This window comes from Balaenoptera acutorostrata, chromosome 8 (genome assembly GCF_949987535.1).
Source record: "Balaenoptera acutorostrata chromosome 8, mBalAcu1.1, whole genome shotgun sequence".
Taxonomy (NCBI): Eukaryota; Metazoa; Chordata; class Mammalia; order Artiodactyla; family Balaenopteridae; genus Balaenoptera; species Balaenoptera acutorostrata.
This window is the reverse complement of record NC_080071.1, coordinates 92,226,950-92,245,449: the sequence shown is the minus strand read 5'-3', so window position 1 is coordinate 92,245,449 and position 18,500 is coordinate 92,226,950. Positions and strand designations below refer to the sequence as shown.

At 62.6% G+C, this 18,500-nt stretch overlaps 1 protein-coding gene across 6 annotated transcripts; it reads right to left on the bottom strand.

The window, feature by feature from the left end:
• Positions 1-5,872: 5,872 nt before the first annotated feature.
• On the bottom strand, positions 5,873-17,633 carry KLHL30 (kelch like family member 30). 6 transcript variants are annotated; one of them, XM_007184817.2, is made up of 8 exons: positions 17,549-17,633; positions 14,884-15,697; positions 13,426-13,567; positions 11,413-11,499; positions 10,648-10,803; positions 9,303-9,491; positions 8,600-8,707; positions 5,873-7,412 (listed from the first exon to the last, which is right to left on the bottom strand). In XM_007184817.2, exons 2-8 carry the CDS (start codon positions 15,655-15,657, stop codon positions 6,973-6,975), a joined length of 1,896 nt encoding a protein of 631 aa, XP_007184879.2. In that variant the 5' UTR covers positions 15,658-15,697; positions 17,549-17,633; the 3' UTR covers positions 5,873-6,972. The 6 variants fall into 6 exon arrangements, with proteins under 6 accessions (XP_007184879.2, XP_007184880.2, XP_007184881.2 ...); XM_007184818.2 differs by having other exon boundaries at positions 8,600-8,745; positions 10,648-10,759; XM_007184820.3 differs by having other exon boundaries at positions 7,025-7,412; positions 8,600-8,745.
• Positions 17,634-18,500: the final 867 nt, after the last annotated feature.

Genomic DNA, 18,500 nt, shown 5'->3' with positions numbered 1-18,500 from the left:
GCGTCTTCTGCGGGGACCTCGAGACTTCTCCTCCCCATTCTCCCGGCCGCGCCCTGCGTGTTAGATTGAGCACATCGGAGCGCGAAGACCATCAGGGTCCCTTCTTGGAGCCCCTTTCCCAGGCGGCGGCCCCTCCCTTCAGAGGCAGCCTTCTCCCCAAGGCTGGGGCGCCCTGACGTCAGGGATGGGCTCTTCCTCCGCAGCAGGGCGCACCTGCAGGGGCCTCCGGGGGCGGGGGCGTGGGGCACGGAGCAGATCTACAGCCGGGGACAGGCGCCCTGCACTGAAGCGGGCGCCCTGAGGCCTGGGCGGGGAGGATTGAGCCCTATCTCTACCTGGGGGCCGGGGGGCGGGGTGGGGGGCAGATCCGACCCGGGACCAGATTACCCGCAGCCCACCAGGATCAGCGCAGGGCACGCCGCAGGCACAGGTGGACCAGACCCTGCAGGCCTGGGGCCTAGGCTCCTCCCTGAAAAGAGCCAGCCTCTTCACTCTTCCCTGGGCTGTTTGTTCTGTCACCTGCGCGTCGCCTCTCCACCCCTACCTTCCACTCCGCCCACACCCCGCCCCCACTGCCGAGGCTGGCACTCCAGGCTCTCCTGTGTCCCTCCCCGAGGTGCCTGAACCTGGTGGGTAAACAGTGCATTTTATTCAGGGGGTTCAAGGGAAGGGCACAGCTGACGATTGCACCTTACAAGGGCCTGCCACCCTCACAAGGGATGATTTCCACCTCTTCCGAGAAGAGGGGAGACCTCCCCCGGTCCTGTTTCAGAGGGTGTGTCCACCAACTTCAGCAAGAGCAGCCAGGGCCTGGGGGAGGGGCTGGGGGTCATCCTCAGTCAGGGCCTCACCGCATCGCCTGCGGTCTCCGCCACCCCTGCACTGTTTCCAGGGGACAGGAAACACTTAATGCTTTAGAAAAAGCCTGGTATTAGATGTTAATTTTTCCCTGTGATTCTGTCTCTTTTCCTGTAGCATGGGGGGATGGTGGTAGTTTTGGGGGGTTTTAAAGAGAAAAATACCCTTCCCACCCTGAGAATGTGTCCCCGCCAGGGTGTGTCCTACAGACTTACTCTATGAGACTTACAGAAAGGCAAATTAGAACTGCAAAGGAGTTCTGTCTTTATCTTTATACAATTTGGGGGGAAAATTATCAGTGGAATGAAAAAAGTGAAATTCCTATAGAAATTGCAGGTCTCCAATAAGACATTTGAGAAATACTGGCTTTTATAATACATACTCAATAAACTAGATGAACTTATTCCGTCGGCAACAATTTGTTACAAATAAGGCCATTTGCTCCAAAATTTGTAGATGGTGTTGCCAGAAGTTTCTCAAAGAATTCAGGATTTCTTGAGTGGCTTCTCATTTCTGGTCCCACAAGGAACATCTGTTAGGAAGCCGGGCATTGGAACTTTGTAATGACATGTGTGTATGTGCTGGGCGTGTGCTTCAGCGTTAGGTATTAAAATTTTGTTCACTTTCATTTTGCGGGGGAGACTTCATCTGGGACCATGGGATGCCGAGTGTGGGGTGTCTTCATCGCTGAAACCCACAGTCCGCTGGCAGAGCGGGGCTTCTGTCCTCAGGAGATGCAGCTCTGTGAACGGTACCTTCATGTTTCTGAAAAAGCTTGTCCACATCCAGCACCTCATTCACTTCTCACTGGTCAGCCCAGCGAGATGAGGGCTCGCTAAGGACTCACAGCCTGGGCTCGGGGCCGGGGCCGGGCTGGGCCCTCTTGCCCCCTGGGCATGGTCACATCTTCACAGCCACATGTTTTGCCCATCAGAGTCCTGCCTATTCTTGCTGATGAACTTGAAGGTTATTGAAAATACAGCTCTGTCTTTTCCCTGAGACGGAAACCCCTTAGGTGTGGGGTTTCCTATGGGGGTCTGGCTGTGAGGGAAGCCCAGGGAAATGCGTGCGGCTACCACTCTTGAACCAGGGGGCTCATCACGAGCTTTCCCTTCCTGGGGGGATGGAAGTCCAGGGAGGCAGCCCGATGTGGTGGGAAAGGGGCTCCACCTGGGCTCTGCCCCTCACCTGAGGGTGGCCAGCCTGTCCTCGAGCTCCTTGGAGTCTCAGCTGCCTTGGCTGAGAGCTGGGATTAATGCACGTGTCCTCAGGGCCTGCTCTAGGAGGAGCTGAGTCCATGGCGGGTCCTGTGTGGAGCCATGAGCGAGGCCTGCTTACCTTCCAGGCTGCCTGAGCAGTGAGGGTCATCACATCACATCATGGGGGGGCGGGGGGTAGGTGCCCTCAGACCTACCTGAAGACAGAGGCCCTGGGCCGTGGAGGCCATGGCAGAGCACGGTCAGAGCCCAGGTCACACCCAGCCGCGGGTCTGCTCAGCAAACCTGCTCCTCACACGGCCCTCTGAGGCTTTGGAGGAGGCACACCTCAGGGCCTTTAGGCACTCATCCCTTGGAGCCTCAGTTTGCTGCTCTGTACAATGGGCTGTCGGCCCCGAGCCCTCGTCTGGGACCCATTCATTAGGGAGGTGTAAGGTGGCCGGTGATGATCCCCCCCAGCACGGAGGCCGGCTGCTTGGGGACTCCGCTTCTGGGTTGCTGGCCTGTATCCAGTCCACAGCAGGTGAGGCAGGCTGCTCTCAGGACCAGATACCTTTAGTCCCAACCTGCACCCTGGGAAGGTGAGGCTCAGGCTCTGTCACTTTTGGCAACATGGGGGACGTGTGGGGAGGGAGGGACCAGATTTGGGTCACGTGATCCTTAAGATAGTCTTGTGATATCATTTCCAACTCACAGTAGGGAGCCCCAGTCCTCACAAGGCCAGCATTGAGGACAAGAGCTGTTGCCATGTGAAAAACAGTTATTTTCCCAAACAGTGAACAATCCTCATGATGTCATAGGCCTGCCAGAGGGCCCAAATCAAATTGGTTCTGGTGCTGTGCAGCCTCCAGTAACCCTCTCCGGAGGTGATGACGCAGCCTGGCCGTGGGGCAGGAGAGCGCAGAGGGCTGGGGCCTTCAGGTGGGGCTCCCTGCAGGTTTCTGGGGTCGCATTCCAAAAACAGCCTCTACTCAGAGGAGGGGGGAGCTTAGCAAAGCATCACGCAGCTCGAGGACCACCACAAACAAGGCTCCGATGGCTCCGGGGGCCCCTTCCACTGCAGCAGCAGCCCGTGGGCTCAGAAGTGAGGGTGGCCTCTGAGGGTGAGTTAACGGATCCCAGGGAGGAGGGACTGGATGCAGTGGCCGCAGGAGGGGGCGGCCAGGGCTCGAGGTGGCCTCCCCCACGCGCCTTCACGCCTGGCTGAAATCTAATCCTCATTCTTGGGCCCTCATGTCACGGCCTCAGCCCTGGCTTCCCAGCGGCCTGATGCAGTCAAGCTGTTCCCACTCTTCTCTCTTCCTCCAAAGGAAGGACCTTTGCAGATGAAGTCATGGGAATCAAAGCTCCCTCTGCCCCCCAAAACAATGGGAGCCTTGTTGTGTGGCCTCCCGGTATACAGGCGGGCAACCTTTGCTGTCCGTCGGAGCCTTCCCAGCATGACATCATCTAATTCTCAAATCACGTGATTGTCCCCATTGCATAGATGAGGAAACTGAGGCTAGGTCTTGGGATTGGCCTGAGGTCACGGAGCCACCAAATGAAAACTCGTTCAGATCCGGCCCCCGCAACTTGAGGTCAGTAGCTCTGAAGCCCACAGATTCAATTCAATTCAATGAATGTTGACTCAGTTCCTGCTGCGTGCCAAGCACAGGGACAAGTGCTGGGAACCTGCATGTACTTCCTGGATGGGACCGTGGGCAACCTCAGGTCTAATGCTCAGGGGAAGCATTCCTTCTCACCTCTCACCAAGAGGGTCTCTTGGGTTATTTTCTGCTAATTGTTTCCATGTTTTCAAGAGATTCACTTTAAAATTAGGCCTTAGCCCACCTCTCAGCTTAGTGCAAGATGGTAGGCTCTCGATGCCTCTGTTTGCCATTGTGGGAAGAAGCACATTCTTAAATGTGATTGTGACCAAGGTAATTCCTATAGGACAGTCCATTAGCTTTGAGGACATCACGTTGCCTCCTAGGGTGTTCGTGCCAAACAGACAATTACTTTCTCCATGAAGAGTCTCACCACAGTCCATTCCGTTCTTCAGTTAATCCGCTTCATGCCTGGCTGTCCTCCTATGTACCTGGTCCTGCACACACAGCAACGGCAGCTACGCTTCAGCCTGATTGTCCAGCGCTGTGCTGGGCGCTGGGAATCAAAGATGAATGACACAGCCCTGGAGGAGTGGACATCCTTACACTGTGTGTGGCTGAGACCACCCCGTTCTTCAGTCACTACCAGAATCCAGGTCAATACTCATACTTTCCACTGGGCCAACTGGTCAACCAGCCAACTGGTGCAGTGGTCTAAATTGACTACAGTGAACTGTCATTTGACCAGTCCGTTTAATTACAAATGTCAACTGGCTGATTCTAGCAATCCCTGTCCCTGCCTGGTACAGGGAAGATCTCAATAATGAAATGGGCTTGTCTAGGAGGTACTGGAAAATCCAAATCCTGTGGAAATGGCTAGAAGCATCCCCAGACCCCGGCTCATCTGGGGACCAAAGGGAGCTTCACCCGGCTCGGCTGTGCTGGGTCTGGCTGCTGAGAGCACTGTGGTCACTGCAGGCAGGGTCTGCTGGAAGTGTCTCAGTTTACCCAACATGGTCTGAGGGAAAGACAACATGTACCCACGCAGTACACACGAGTATTCTGGGGCGGGGCAGGTGATTTCACCTGCCGTGGGTCTGAGAGTGGTGGGCATTTGCACATGTTTCAAGGTTACCTGTTCCCTTTTCTAGATTCTGCACTAGCCCCAAACCTTCTGATGAGCCTTGTTTTCTGGGGGCTTTGGAAAGGGGTGTGGAGGCCTGGATTCTCCATGACCATCCTTGCTTGAATTAGTGCATGAGTGTCCATTTTACATGAGAATCTCTTGTGTTTGATTTGTGTGCTGGCGATCTTCTTTGCCCATCCTGGTGCCCTGTCCACCCCTCTCCACCTGCTCTCTGCCCCTGCAGGCTGGCCACTACAGACTGTGTCAGTGGCCTGTCTTTCCTCTGATTCTGGTTGGGTTTGGCCAGTGGGAGGCACTGGGGCAGTGGCAGTGGCAGTGGCAGTGGCTGCGTTCCTCTAGCAAAGGCCCCAGCTCCTCAGCAGCCCTTTCCCTCTAGCTCCCTTTCTGGGGTCTGCATCTCCTCTGCTCGGCCCTGGAGGCCGAGGGGTGGTGGCAGCTCCCCACCGTTGGTAGCCCTGGGAGCGCCTCGAGCCCTTGCTGGGTCCCCCTCAGCCTGCCCACACCTCGGAAATAGCTCATTAAACTATTCTCCATCACTCAACTGGAGGGGCCCGATCCCAGCTCAGCTGATGAGACAAAGGGCGGTTTGGCGCCCCAAAGTTGAGGACAAGGCCCTGGAGTGGGCTATGCTCCCCCACCCCAAGTACTGTCCCCCAGTGCCGTGAGGACGAGTGGGGCAGAAAGCAGGCCTTCTCCTAGAACACCACCTTTTCAACTACCCATTTGTCATCAAAATAAGTCCACTTTGACACGTTGAGTCTTTGTTTTGAAGCAGCGCTTTCAATCACTGTCTGCATTGAAAATTCAGAAGATTTTCTTATGGAAAGATTCAAGGATCCCAGAAACCTTCATCCTCATTTTCACCCAGGCCACCAGCCCACCACGTGTCCTCAGGTGCAGAGAGCAGACACTCAGCAGGCCCCGCTCTGTCTGGGCCCTGGGGCCAACTCAATTCTCCCACAAGACATGGGTGTGAGGGCTCAGGTCTGGGAGCAAAGTGGATCTGGATCCATAGAAGCTGGAGGGATCAGGGATTCCTTCCTCAGAACCAGGGATGTCAGAGGCCCCTGTGGGCTGGTCTTGGGGAGGAAACCCGGGTCCGGAGGGGGACGGGAGGTGCCCGAGGCCTCAGCTGGTCGGTTCCAGGCTGGACCCAGAACTCCCCATCTGTAGTCCTGTGTCCCCTGACGGAGCCTGTGTCAAAGGGGGAGGCCCACTGAGCACCCAGTGAGATTCCTTCATCATCCCCTTGGCTACAGACTTTGTGCCTTGCTCAGGATGAGTGAGAAGGAGCAGGGAGGCCGAGCCAGCCCCGCGAGGGGACCCAGTCCAAGTCGGGGGGCTCTGGGCAGGCGCGAGCCACCTGAGTCACTCCAAGTGCTGGTCTTCCTTGCTCAGGAGGCCGCCTGGGGGCAAGCCACCAAAGTGCTCAAGGGCCATCCCCCGAAGTCCCTGCAGGACCCCTGCCCCTGTGGGCCCCCCGTCTGGGGACCTTCATTCTGATGAAGAGCCTTTGTTTTGAAGCAAACCACCCCGAGAAACAGGGGGAATCCTGGCTCGTCCTGCTCACCTCCCTGGGAAGCCCTGCTGCCCTCTCTCCCCCCAGCCCCCAGGCAGGTGGAAGGACCCTCTCTCCTTCCCCCCACGCCCCACCCCCTTCCCTCCAGCCTCTGTGAGTGCTGCCCTCCTGGGGCTGACACAGAAAAAGCTGGGTCTCCTTTGTCCCCAGAGGCAGTCTTTGGAAACAGGGTGCCAACGTAAGGCTGGGGGCAGGGAGAGCAGACAGCCCACCCGAGGCAGCCCCATGTGCCTGAGGCCCAGAGAGGGTCGGCTGCCGGCCGTGGTCACACAGCTGTGGGACAGGCAGAAGCAGGCCCCCCAGGGCTGGGCGCTGACCCCACCTCAGGCCCTTTGCTCTGTGCTGCCCACCCTCTGCAACAGCCTCCGCTTCCTGGGCCTCCATGTCACCCTCACCCGTGCAGGTCCTCCAAAAGCCACCAGTGGGACACACAGCCAGGAGCGGCCAGTATTCAGAGAGCACGGGAATTCTCTCAAGGCTCCCCCGGCCCTGGGCTCCTTCCTCTGAGGTCTCAGACACCCCACGGGCAGGAGAGCTGCTTCTCCCACCCATACAGGCTTCCAGAGGCCCAGCCCTTCCCGCTGGTTAGCTCAGAGTTTGGCGTTGCGGCTGCGGAGACCAAGGCTGTGTCCTCTGACGTCCCCTGGTGGCCCGAACCCAGCCCAAGCCCTGGAGGGGACGGCGACACTTTGGTTCACAAACCACAGTGAAAGGGGGCCGTCCCCCGGGGCGGGGGCTCAGCCGGGCCTGCTCCAGGTGTACCGAGGGGCGGCTCAGGGCTCCTGGCTGGGCCCGAAGGGCTGGGTCCACTTGGAGACGTCCAGGAAGATGGCGGAGGCCCCGTGGTAGAGCCAGAGGCGGGGCAGGGCGCCGTGGCGGGTCCAGGCGTCGCGCCCGGGGTCGTAGGCCTCCATCTCCACGTGGTAGTCGCCGCCCATGCCCTGCCAGCGGCCGCCCGTCATGTACAGCGCGTCCCCCAGCGGCGCCAGCGCCCCGTTCTCGTGCAGGCTGTGCAGGGACTGCACCTGCGGACGGTGCTCGGTCAGCGTCCAGCGGGCGACTGGAGGGCGGTGGCGACGGTGCCCTCGGGGTGGGACGGGGGGACATGCAGAGAGGACGGCCCGCACCCCATCCAGGGCACCAGCACACCTGCTGCCTGGGACCTCACCCCAGCTGCCCCTCCAGGACCCCTCAGACTCTCCCTCCAGCGGAGAGACCCCACTGCTCCCCTCTCCACCCTACGTCTCCCAGGATGACGTTTCCGGCCCCCTCTTTCTCTCTCAGGCCTGAATTTGCTCACATCCGAAGCTGGGGTGTCAAAGGGGGTGGGAGATGTGGAGGCCTGACCCCAGGGCTCCCTCCCAGCGTGACGGCTGGGCTGCGCTTCTGGTTCTCGGCTGTTCTCTCTCAGAGGGGACAGATGTGGCCTCAGCCCTGACAGGTGCCCCATGGGACCCATCGCTCTGCCCCTGCACCCCTTGCCTCGGCCCGTAGCCTCAGGGGTGCCCTGGATGGGGGCTGCGGGGTGAGGGCTAAAGATGTGGGCCCTTCTGGAAGAGCCTGGGAGGGCAGGAGGAGAGAGGTCTCCAGGTGAAGACAGTAACGGGCGGCAAACCCCCAGGCCTGGGAAGGACCAAGTGGGGCCCCACACAGCTGGGACCCAACCCAGAACCACGCTGTGGGCTGGGACGGGCCCGGCCGACGGGACCCGGGAAGAAAGCGTCAGCCTGGCAGGGTCCTCCCTGCAGCTGTTCCGCCGCTGTAATGGGGGCCTCCGGTCAGCTGAGCGCTGACGCCAGGGGACAGCTGCGGCCAGCAGGGTCACAGACACAGAGGCCTTGCTGTTGCCCTGCTGGCCCTCAGCTAGTGCTGAGGCCACCACGGGCTCCGGGCACTGTCCTTCCTCCTTCTCGGGAAGAAACAGGGAGGAAGGCCAGGGCTCCGTTGCCCCCAGGGGTCCACCCTCCGCCCCCTCCCCTGGGCCTGATGGAGGAGGACAGGCTCTGTGGGCTGGGGGCAGAGCGTCCTCCGTGACCAGCAGCCCGAGGCCCCCGGCGCGCCCATCCTCGGGGGGGCTCTGGGCTCCTGTGTCTCCATTCACTGTCCCCACCTCCCCCGGTGGTGACACCCCCAGACCCCACCGTCCCCAGGCCTGCTCTCTGCAGGGTCGGGGGTCCAGGTGGGGTCGCCCTGGGAGGTGAGGCTGGCTCACCTTCTGCCACAGGTTGGCCCCGGGGTCGTACACGTAGACCTTCTTGGTATTGTCCCCCACCAGGTAGAGCGCCCCGTGCAGCGCGGCGCAGCGCGGCGAGGACACATACTTGGGGAGGAAGGGCGAGGCAATCACGCTCCACGCGTCTGCGGGGACACGCCCCAGCCCGGGTCACCGGGCGGCCGTGCGGCCAGGGCTCCCGAGGGGGGCCCAAAGCCTGGCACAGAGTCTAGAGCCCACGCTGGCGCCCACTGTGCCTTGGAGGTCCGGGCCACTGCTCCTCCCCAGGAGGCCAGTTCCAGGCAGATGCAGCAGCTTTCAGTCCCAGGGCTGGGCTTCCCTGTCCCCCGCCCTGGGCTTCCCTGTCCCCCGCCCTGGGCTTCCCTGTCCCCCGCCCTGGGCACTCTGCCCCCAGCCCCCTATACCTCCAGGCTGGGATGGAGCTGTGGCTCTGAGCTGGTGACCCCCTTTGTCCCCTGCCCGTTGGTCCCCTGCCTTCCTCGACTGTCCCATCCGCCGCTGATGGGGCTCTTGTCCTGCCCCCTCGGCCTCACCTACCCCTGGGACCTCCACCCTCCCACTCACTGAGGTGGGATCCCACCTGTGCCCTGCCCCCGGGTCCCACCTACCCCTCAGCCACGCTGGGAGGGACTGGCGGCCCGGTCCCGGCCCCTCCCTGTGCCCCATGCCCCGTCTCCCCGACCTGTGACGGGATTGTAGCACTGCAGAGCCAGGGCGTTGTACTTGCAGGCGCTGGAGCCCACCAGGTAGAGCCGGCCCTGGCAGCCGGCCGCCGAGAAGTTGCTGACGTACTTGAGGGCTGGGCTGACGGGCGTCCAGGTGTCTGTGTAGGGGTCGTAGCTCTCCACCTCTACAACATCCAGAGTGGTGCCTGCAGGGGAAAGGGGTGGAGGCGTCAGGGCTGCAGGGGGCTAGGATGAGGGAAGGGTCCTGGAAACGTAGGGTCTGGGGCTCTGTAGAGGCCGCAGGGACCACTCCGGGTGCCCAGGAGGGGAAGGGCAAGAGAAGAAGGGCACGGCCTTGAGGGGCAGGTGGCTTATCCTCATTTTACAGAGAGCAAAGCTGGGGCTCGGAGAGGTGAGGGTGTTTGCCCAAGGCCTCACCTCCAAGAAGTGGCATGAGGGTGGCACCTGGGCCCAGGACTGCCCGGCTCCAGAGTGGGCAATGGGGCCTCACGGTGAAGCCCAGCCTCTCTGAACCCTTCAGAGCCCAGGGCGCTTGGAGAGGTGCCCGCGGGGCCCCCAGGAGGCCACCCCCCACCGGCCCCTCACATGGTGGGGTCCTTCCGTGGGAGAGAGGAAGTCAGTGTGGAGGGAGCTTTAGGCAGCACCTCCGCCCTGGATGCGACAATGACATAGACCAGCCGTGGGTGGGAGGGCTCCCTGCTCTCCCTGGAGCCCACCTTGGGCTCTGAGAGCCTGGGGACCCTGAGCTGCCCTGGGCCCTAGGCCGCGTGCCCTCTACCCTCGGGCCAGGGATACGGCAGCCACTGAGGGCAAGGGGGCCGGCCAGGACAGGTGGGGCACCTAGGATGGCCTCAGGGCCAGCTTGTCACCTCCTCCCACACGCATCTCATGTCTCAATACTCATCTAACCGTTAGCGTCTCCTTGCAGCAGCTCTGGGGTGTAAGGGGGATAAGGTGGGCCCTGGGCTCAGGCTGAGGATGTGGTGTGGGCAAAGGTGACAGCAAAAGGAGGCAGGGTGGGTCCCCTCACCCCAGGGACGTCACCGAGGAGGTGACCCCAAGCTGAGGGCTGAGCCCAAGTTTCTGGGATGGGAGTGGTCGTCCCTGCTGGCAGCTCGAGGCCCCAGCTCCTCATGGGTCCCTTTCGGGAATGACTCTTTGTCCTGTTCTTGCGTCCCTGGAGAGCATTGAATCACCCTGGGGCTGGCTACCAAGGCTCGTGTCTGAGCCTCACCCCGATGCCCAGGGAGCAGGTGGCCCAGGTGTGGGGTCGAGAGGCTGCCCGGGGGCAGAGGGTGAGGAGGGCCGGAAGGAGGCAGGAGGCGAGGGGAGGGAGCTCACCGCCGATGGCGTAGATCTCCCCGTTGAGCGCCGCGCTGGCGTGGTTCGTGCGGGCCTTCAGCATGGGCGCCACAGGCCTCCAGGCTGCCTCCCTCAGCGGGAAGCACCAGGCCTGCGTCGTGGACCAGGTGTCTGTCTTGGTGCCCCGAGAGCCCCCTGCCAGGAGAGGCTCTGTCCACTCGGGCGCCCGCCAGCCTGGGCTCTCCAGGCTGGCGGGGGCTGAGCACCAGGGTCCCGGCCCCTTCCCCCCACGCCGGGCCTCCGCCTGCTGGACACTGGGCGGGGGGTGACTGTGGTGGCGCAGTCTCGCCGTGTGACTTGGACAGGTCCCTCCACACCCCAGAAACAAGCGGGACCAGATCAGTGGTTTCACACCTCCACCAGTGGAAGCTTTTTTCTCAATCAAACCTTACAACTTCTAAGATATAAAACAGAAGACTGACCCCGGTACCCTCCATCACACAGTTCCTTCTGGGGAGGCCCTGGCTGTAGGACAGAACACAGGACGGTTCCCTGCACCCTCGTGTGGATTTTAAATGTGCTTGTTTTCACACGATGGAAAGGTCTGGAAGAGTCTTGACTAAAGGGGCAGGGATCCCCCTGAGTGGAGGGCGAGGGTTGGTTCTCACGAGCATTACGTTCAGGGGTCAGATCTGCTCTGTGGATTAAGGGGTCAGATCTGCTCTGTGGATTAAGGGGTCAGATCTGCTCTGTGGATTAAGCTGCTGGGAGCCTGGCTCAAGGCGGGGAGCGCCGCCTGCCCACCTGTCACGTAGACATCGTTGTTCAGCGCCGCCAGAGAGAAGCCCCACTTGTGGTAGTCAGGGAAGTCTGGGAGCGCCATCCACCTCTCTGGCAAGAAGAGAGAAGGGGTCAGGGTGGCTGGGCTCACTGCGGGGGCCTCTCCTCCCCGCTCTAGGGGTGCAGAAATCTCCCCTCACCGGTGGGGAGGGCCGAGGGGCGGGACTCAGCTGGGGGCAGAGGTGGGGGAGGACACCCGACGGGGTGGGGCTCGAGGTGGCCCCAGGTGCTGCGTGTGCATCAGGCTTGGCTCCTGGAGACCCCTGGTGCCCCACGCCGCCCTCAGAGCCCGGCACCCAGACTGGACACCTGACTGCACCCAGGGTGTGCCGAGAAGTGGTCCAGGCTCCAGAGGCCAGGTCTCACCCTGACCCTGCAGCTGATCCCACTGACCCCCGATGGACCTTTTGGGCCTGAGTCAGGTCCCACCTCAGTCAGATGGGGGAATGGGTTAAGGGGCCTGACCACTAGCCACAGGTGGGTTATGACACAAGCATCATTCATTCACTCAGTTCTCATCCGTTCATTCATCCTGAGCACCTTCGGTGCCCACGGGCAGCGTGGAGGGGATCAGACACGGCCATGTAGCAGGCAGAGCGGGTCCAAATCCCAGCTCTTCTGCACCAGCGGTGTGGCCTTGGATAAACCCCAGCCTTGGTTTCCTCATCTGTAGAATGGGGCTAATTCCCATCTCTCGGGGGTGTGGGGACTACAGGAGACTCGTCTGTCAGACGGCAGCTGCTGTTAAAAGTACGGTCCCTAATGTGAGGGATGGGGTAATGCACCCATGCTGGACCTGCCTTCACGAAGCTACATGAGGTAAACTGAAGCAAGAGATGAGAAAGCGCTTTGAAAAAACCAAAATGAGGCAATAACTGTGGGAATGGTTAAGTCCTATAATGGACACACTCTGGGTGCTTGTGGGAGGCTGTGGGAGAGACCTGGGCCTCGGGGATGTCCCTGGGAGGACTTTGTTTACTGTTTACGACAGTTTTCAGGACATGTGAAACCCCAGGCTTCACTCGGTGCCTGCTCGCTGGGCGGGGACTGCGTGTCCCCTGACTCATGTCTGTGTCACCCCAGGGTGGGGACTGCCCAGCGGTCACCAGACCTTTGCCTGCCAGTGCCCGCCTGCCCCCTGCCCTCGGGGTCTGGGGGACAGCTGCTCCTGGGCTCAGCTCCTGACGTCAGCCCCCAAATCCCTTCTCGTCAGCCCCTGACCTGGGACAGCCGGCCTCGGACTTCCTGGAGCCCGCCAGCCGCTGACGCCATGGGGGTGGTGGCCGCCTGCCGAGCGGCCCCAGGACAGCGGCCAGCTCCTCAGTGCTTTCCAAGGAGCTTCCTGTGGCCAGTGTGGCCCCTCCACCGTCCTGCTGCCCTCCTAACCCTGCTTTCCTGTGGGAGGGGGAATGCAATGGGGCTCCCGGGCAGGAGAGGCCCCATCCAGACGGCAGGCCTGGCTCCTCTTCCCACTGGCTCCTTGTGACAAAGGCCATCTCACAGATGAGGAAACCGAGGCTCAAGGAGGTGGAGTGACCTGCTCAAAGGCCGGAATCAGAGCCCCACTGGGCCGACCCAGAGCCTGAGCTCTCCCTCCCCAGGTTGCCTGCACCCCCGGCCCTCTGTCCGCCCCCTGGGACCTGGTTCCACTGGGCGCACAGGGCAGGGGTGCCAAGAGGAAGCAGCGGTCAGGCCGCCCTCCCACCCCGGCCAGCGGCCACCTTCCCACGCTGTGCCATCTGGGCGGTAGGACCCTTTACCCAGGGCCCCGGGGCCCAAAGCTAGGGCTGTGGCTGGAGGCAGAGGGGGCCGCAGTGCCCCCCACGGTCAGCCCCCCTCCACTGCGGGGGCCCCGGTTTCCTCTGCAGCCCCCATCCCGCCCCCGCGAGGACGGTGGGTGCCCCGCTCTCCGGGCAGCCTGTGTCGAGGCGCGGGGACAACAGGGCCGGTGCCCTGGGCGCGGGGACGGGTACTCACTGGCCCTGGTGTCGTAGAAGGCGAAGTTCCCGGGGCGGGGGGCCAGCTCCTGGGCGCCCCCCTCCTCCTCCTCATCCTCCAGCGCCCGCCCGCCGACCACCACCAGAACTTCCTCCAGCTCCTGCGGGAGCCCGAGCAGCGCCTGCGGGGCCGGGAGGGCGGGGTCAGAGGCACCCGGGTGCTGGCAGGCCGCCAAGGTGGTTTCTGAGGCGGCTGGTGGCCTGGGCGTTTGGGGGCAGCCGTGGGTCCTCCACGTGGCCCTGTGCCAGGGCGGGGCGAGCTTCGGTGCGTGCATGCCCGGGCGCGTTTGTGCGTGGGTGTGCACTCACACGCACACGTCCACACGCCGTGCTTGCTTGCCGCGGGCCGGCGATGGTAAGAGGCGCTCAGGACCGGGAAGGGGGGGGCAGCAGGTCCTCGTGTGCCTGCGCGTGAGACCTGCTCCCTTCCAGCGGCCCTCACACGCCTTCAGAACCAAGGCCCGTACGTTTCCCCAGCTCCCCACCCAAGCTCCCCTCCCCACCAGGAGCCCAGCCTGTGGCAGGTCCCGCTGGGATGGCCCAGCGGGAAATGCTGGGATGGTCCTGCCTGGGTGGGTAAGTAGCCACTGCCCAGACCTCCCAGATCCCGGGGTCCCACTGCCTCTCAGACCCGCCGTCCCACCACCCGCAGTCACAGGGTGACCGCCTAGTGGGCGGGGCTTCTAGCTGGCTCCAGCACGAGGCCGCCCTCCGTGCCTGGCGGGGCCCGGCGGGGCAGCGGTTAGTACTTGCCGCCACACACCCCGCCACTGGCCTGAGCCACGTCTTTGTCCCCTGACGTGGCTCCTAAGAAGTCCTTCCGAGCAAGGCTGCCTGGCAGCGGACAGACTTCGGCTCCCCTGGCCCGTCGCTTCGTTAGGACCTGTCCACCCACCAGGCCCACCTCCAGCACAGATAAGAAATTGCACCCGATAAATGCTTGAGCAGCTTCCTAAGGGGCAGGTAGTGGCCGGCTGCCACGCCTGTCCGTGCTCCTTGCCTGGGCACAAGCTGTGCCATCTTCCTGTACTATTTTCCCCCTTGCCAAGCTCCTATCCTCCCTCTAAAGTCCAGCTCAGACGCTGCCTCCTCCAGAGAGCTCTCCGTGACTGCCTGACCCTCTGAGGATGCCCACAGTCCAGCGCTGGCCTTTCTCATGCTGCCTTAGGTGTGTCTCCGGGTTTGTCCCCACCAAGCTGCGGGCTCCTGCAAGACAGGGGTTGGGAATGGCCACTTCCGGGGTCCCTCTCCCCTCACGCCCAGGGTATAGCACACACAGGGGCGCAACCTGCACTTGGGGATGAACTGCGATCCCCTCACAGGTGACCGGCCCAAGGGAGGCAGAGCTGCAAGGTTGGGGACACCCCCGTCCTACTGTCTGTCCCCGTGCAGGTAGGGTCTCTGGAGCTCCTCTCCCCGCTCCCCACCCCTCACTCACCCCCTCGTGGCCCTGGGACAGGGCCTCCCGACAGGCCTCCGACTCCCGGATCAGCGGCTCCGTGGCCAGCAGCTGCTGCACGCGGGGCCGGGGCACGGCGTCCAGGTGCACCAGGCCGAGCAGCTCGGGCAGGTGGGTGGCCCGGGCCTGGGGGTCGTGGCGCACCCAGCGCAGCAGGGCCTCCAGCCGGCTCTGCTCCGGCTGCACCTGCAGCAGGTCGCCGGCCAGACAAGTGGCCAGCCGCTCCTGGGACAGCTGCAGAAACTCATCCTCCTGTGCCACGGCCTCGAAGTTCTCCCGCAGGAAGGCCCAGGCCTTGGCAGCCACGCCCAGCAACCCCTGCTGCTCCCCAAACTCACAGATGCCGAGGCAGTTGGTGGCGTCAAGCTGCTGCTGCAGGTAGCGGCCGCAGACCTTCTGCACGGCGGGGAAGTGGAGGCGCGCGGCCGTGCGGGTCAGCGCCTCCACGTTGCCCTGGGTGATGGTCAGCCGGCCCGTGTACACGAAGTCCACCAGCTGCGCCACCACGGCAGGGTCCAGGTCCCTCAGCTCCACGCGCGCCGAGAAGCTCTCGGCGAAGTCGCCCGCGAACATGGCGTGGAAGTAGGGGCTGCTCAGCGCCAGGAGCCCCCGGTGGCAGGGCAGCTCCCGGCCGCCCACCAGCAGCGTGACGTCCACCAGCTTGGGCTGGGAGCGCAGCCGCCGCAGGCCGTCCAGCATGTCCTGGGCGTGCGAGGGCAGGTGGAAGTCCAGGTCGTCCACGTTCCACACCATGACTGCGCGGCCACCTGCTGACGGGCGTGCCCACGGGCTCCTAGGGAGAGGAGCCAGCACGGTCAGCCACGGGCACAGTCTCGCCGGCCCAAGTCACCCATCCACCCGACCATCGGTCTGCGCGTCAACTATGTGTGAAGCGCTTCGCCCAGCCTCTCACCTAAGCCATCCCCACAGCCCTGGAGGGCAGGCAGTGTCTTTCCCAGGTTACAGTGTGGAGGTTGAGGCTCAGGGCGGGAGACCCAGCCGTGGTCAAGCGATCAGGGCAGGCCAGCAGGAGAGCCAAGCCTCAGCCCCCCTCCATACCTCTGCGCTATGCAGAACAGACCTCCTGCAGCGTGGGGATCCCTGTGGCCCCCAAAACCCCAAGTGGCCTCCTCTGCTCCCAGATCCCACCTTGCTGGGGAGAGCATCGGCATTTGAATAGTTTCTGCCCCCTAGGTCCTCACTGGCCATGACCTTGCTGGGTGACCTTGGGTGAGCCACACCCCTCTCTGATCCCAGCTTCCTCATCTGCCGATTAAGAGGCTGGCGGTGAAAGGGGCCAAGGGATCACGTCCCCGCGGCAGCTTGTGCTGTCATGGTGCCCCCCACGTGCCAGGCCCATCCTGAGCTTTGCACAAATACTCATCACTCAGCCCTCGCGGCAACCCCGAGAGCTGGGTGCTGTTTGAGTCCCTTTTACAAGTGGGGAAACAGAGGCAAAAAAGGCTCAAGTCGCTTGTCCAAGACCCCACAGCTCAGACGTGGGGGAACCAGGCTCGGGGGCCTGGGCCCTGAACCCCCAGGTTACACGTCGCTGGGCGTAGGTTGGTAAAGAAGCAGGCAAAGGAAGCTTTCTGGAGGGCGGTCACCGTTCAAATTGCCTGATTCAGCAAATCCTTTTCTGGGCTTATTTAATGATGTGCATATTTCTTTATGATCTTCTGATATTTTTGCCCTGAGAAAACCGCCCCAGAGAAAGAAAAGTTCTGCACAGGTGATCTCACCCCGAGTTACCACACAGCAAAAGAGCTGTCTGTCCACCAGGGGGCAGCTTCGGACCCATCAAAGCGAAGGCCAGTGCAAAATGCTGGGTCAACCAAGAGCCATCAAAGTGACAAAGCCCGATAAGGAGAACCGTGCACTACCGATGCCCCGGGGGCGGGTGTGCCGGTGGTGGGAGCTTGAGCAGGGAAGCACCCAAGGAACCCACCTAGGGGCCCAAGGACCGGCCTGGGCTCTGCCCAGACAGGACTGGTAGGGAGCCCTGGTCAGGGTCCATCCTGCCTGACCCAGCGGTCTCTCTGGCCAGGATGAAGGCGGCCCTTCCCTCCCAGGGGAGCGCAGGAGATCAGTCAGGCGGCCACCCCCCCCCCCCAAGGCCTCGCATTCCCCTCATTGCTGTGTCCCTGTTCTCCGGGTATTGCAGCCCCGGGGACCAGCGGGCCGGGGTGCCCAGCACCTTCCCGTGGGGCCTCAGGTTGTCTGCTGACACCTGCTGCCCCGCAGTTCCAGCAGGGGGGCGGGCGCTTCCAGAGGGTCTCAGAGCCTCCACCCAGCGCCTGCCAGGCCAGGAGAGAGGAGGGCAGAGTGGGCAGGACACCAAAGGGCCTTAACCCAGCTCTGGCCAGGGGCTGGATGCTGTGGCCCTGGCTGCAGTCAGAGGTGTGGTCCAGCTTCCCCCGGCCCACCCTCGCCCTCTTCCCCAGCCAGGACCTGGAACGAAGCAGGCCCGCTGAGCCCCTACCCCGCGCTGAGGGGCCTGGCCTAGCCAGTGTGCAGGGTCTCTCCAAAGCACCCAGTGCTGTGATCTCCAAGCCCACTGAGCTGTCTCACTAGAACCCACCCTCCCCTTCTGGTCCCAGCCCTGGTCCTCACCTCCCCTTCCCATCTGCCCCCCAGACCCTACCTCTCAGTCGGCACCTGGACCTTGTCTCAGAGCTCAGGCTGGAGAGCAGGACTGCCCAGGCGGCCAAGGGGTATGGAGGGCCTGCTGGGATATGGCTGTGCTGGGCTGGGCTGGGCTGGGCAGGGCGGCCACGTGGGGACGGAAGGCTATTTTTAGCCTCTGTCAGTGTCGGGAGGGAGGCCAGTGGGGGAAGGAGAGAGGTGGCAGCTCTTCCCTGGCTGTCCTCTCTGAAAGCCCACACTGGCTTGGAGCCTCCTGTGACCCCCTGAGCCAGGACAGGTGGCAGGAAGTATCCCAGGGCCGGGGCGAGTCTGGGCTTACCCCCTCCCAGTGGTGTTTGGCTGACGGGGGGCGAGGGGCGCGGCTCCCCCCACTTCTGTTTCTTCATCTGCAAGAGGGGGACAGTGAAGCCTGAGCTGGGGACTCAGGGGCCACACGGAGCCCCCAGTTCAGGGCTTGGGCGTCCTGAGCACCCAGCAGGTACCAGCTTCCCTGTGCTTATTGACAGGTGCCTCTTATTCTGTCAAGTGGGAAAAAGTTATCATCATGAAGAAATGTGGGCTGCTCAGCAAAGACTTTCAAAACCTGGGGTCCCTGGTGGCGAGGAGTCTCGGTGGTAAAGGAGGGGCCCAGAGAGGTGCCCGCCAGGCTGGTAACAGGGTGGTGGGATCCCGAGGATCTGTCCCCTCGTATTGTGGCCTTGGCCTCCCTGCCCTGCTGTCTTCATTAGTCGTGAGCATTAAAGATGGCTAAGAAACGGGATCGTCTACAAATACAGCAGCGGCGGCTCGCAGTCTCCCCGGGGTGGGGAGTCCCTGACGTCTGGGTCTCAGTGGGGCTCTGGAACCACAGGCCCTGACCGAGTCTGGGCTTGAGCCTGAGGAGCTGAGAGGGTGTCTCTCACGCCAGCGGTCAGAGGAAAGCTTCCCGGCCCAGGGCCTGCAGGTACCCA

Excerpts from the sequence above, each read along its gene's own strand:
- KLHL30 (XM_007184816.2), bottom strand. The coding sequence starts at position 15,657 with ATGGTGTGGAACGTGGACGACCTGGACTTCCACCTGCCCTCGCACGCC. Across the intron at positions 13,568-14,883 it reads TGTCCCAGGGCCACGAGGGG|GCGCTGCTCGGGCTCCCGCA; the intron begins GTGAGTGAGGGG and ends CCGGCCCCGCAG. Across the intron at positions 10,804-11,412 it reads CAACGATGTCTACGTGACAG|GGGGCTCTCGGGGCACCAAG; the intron begins GTGGGCAGGCGG and ends CTCTCCTGGCAG.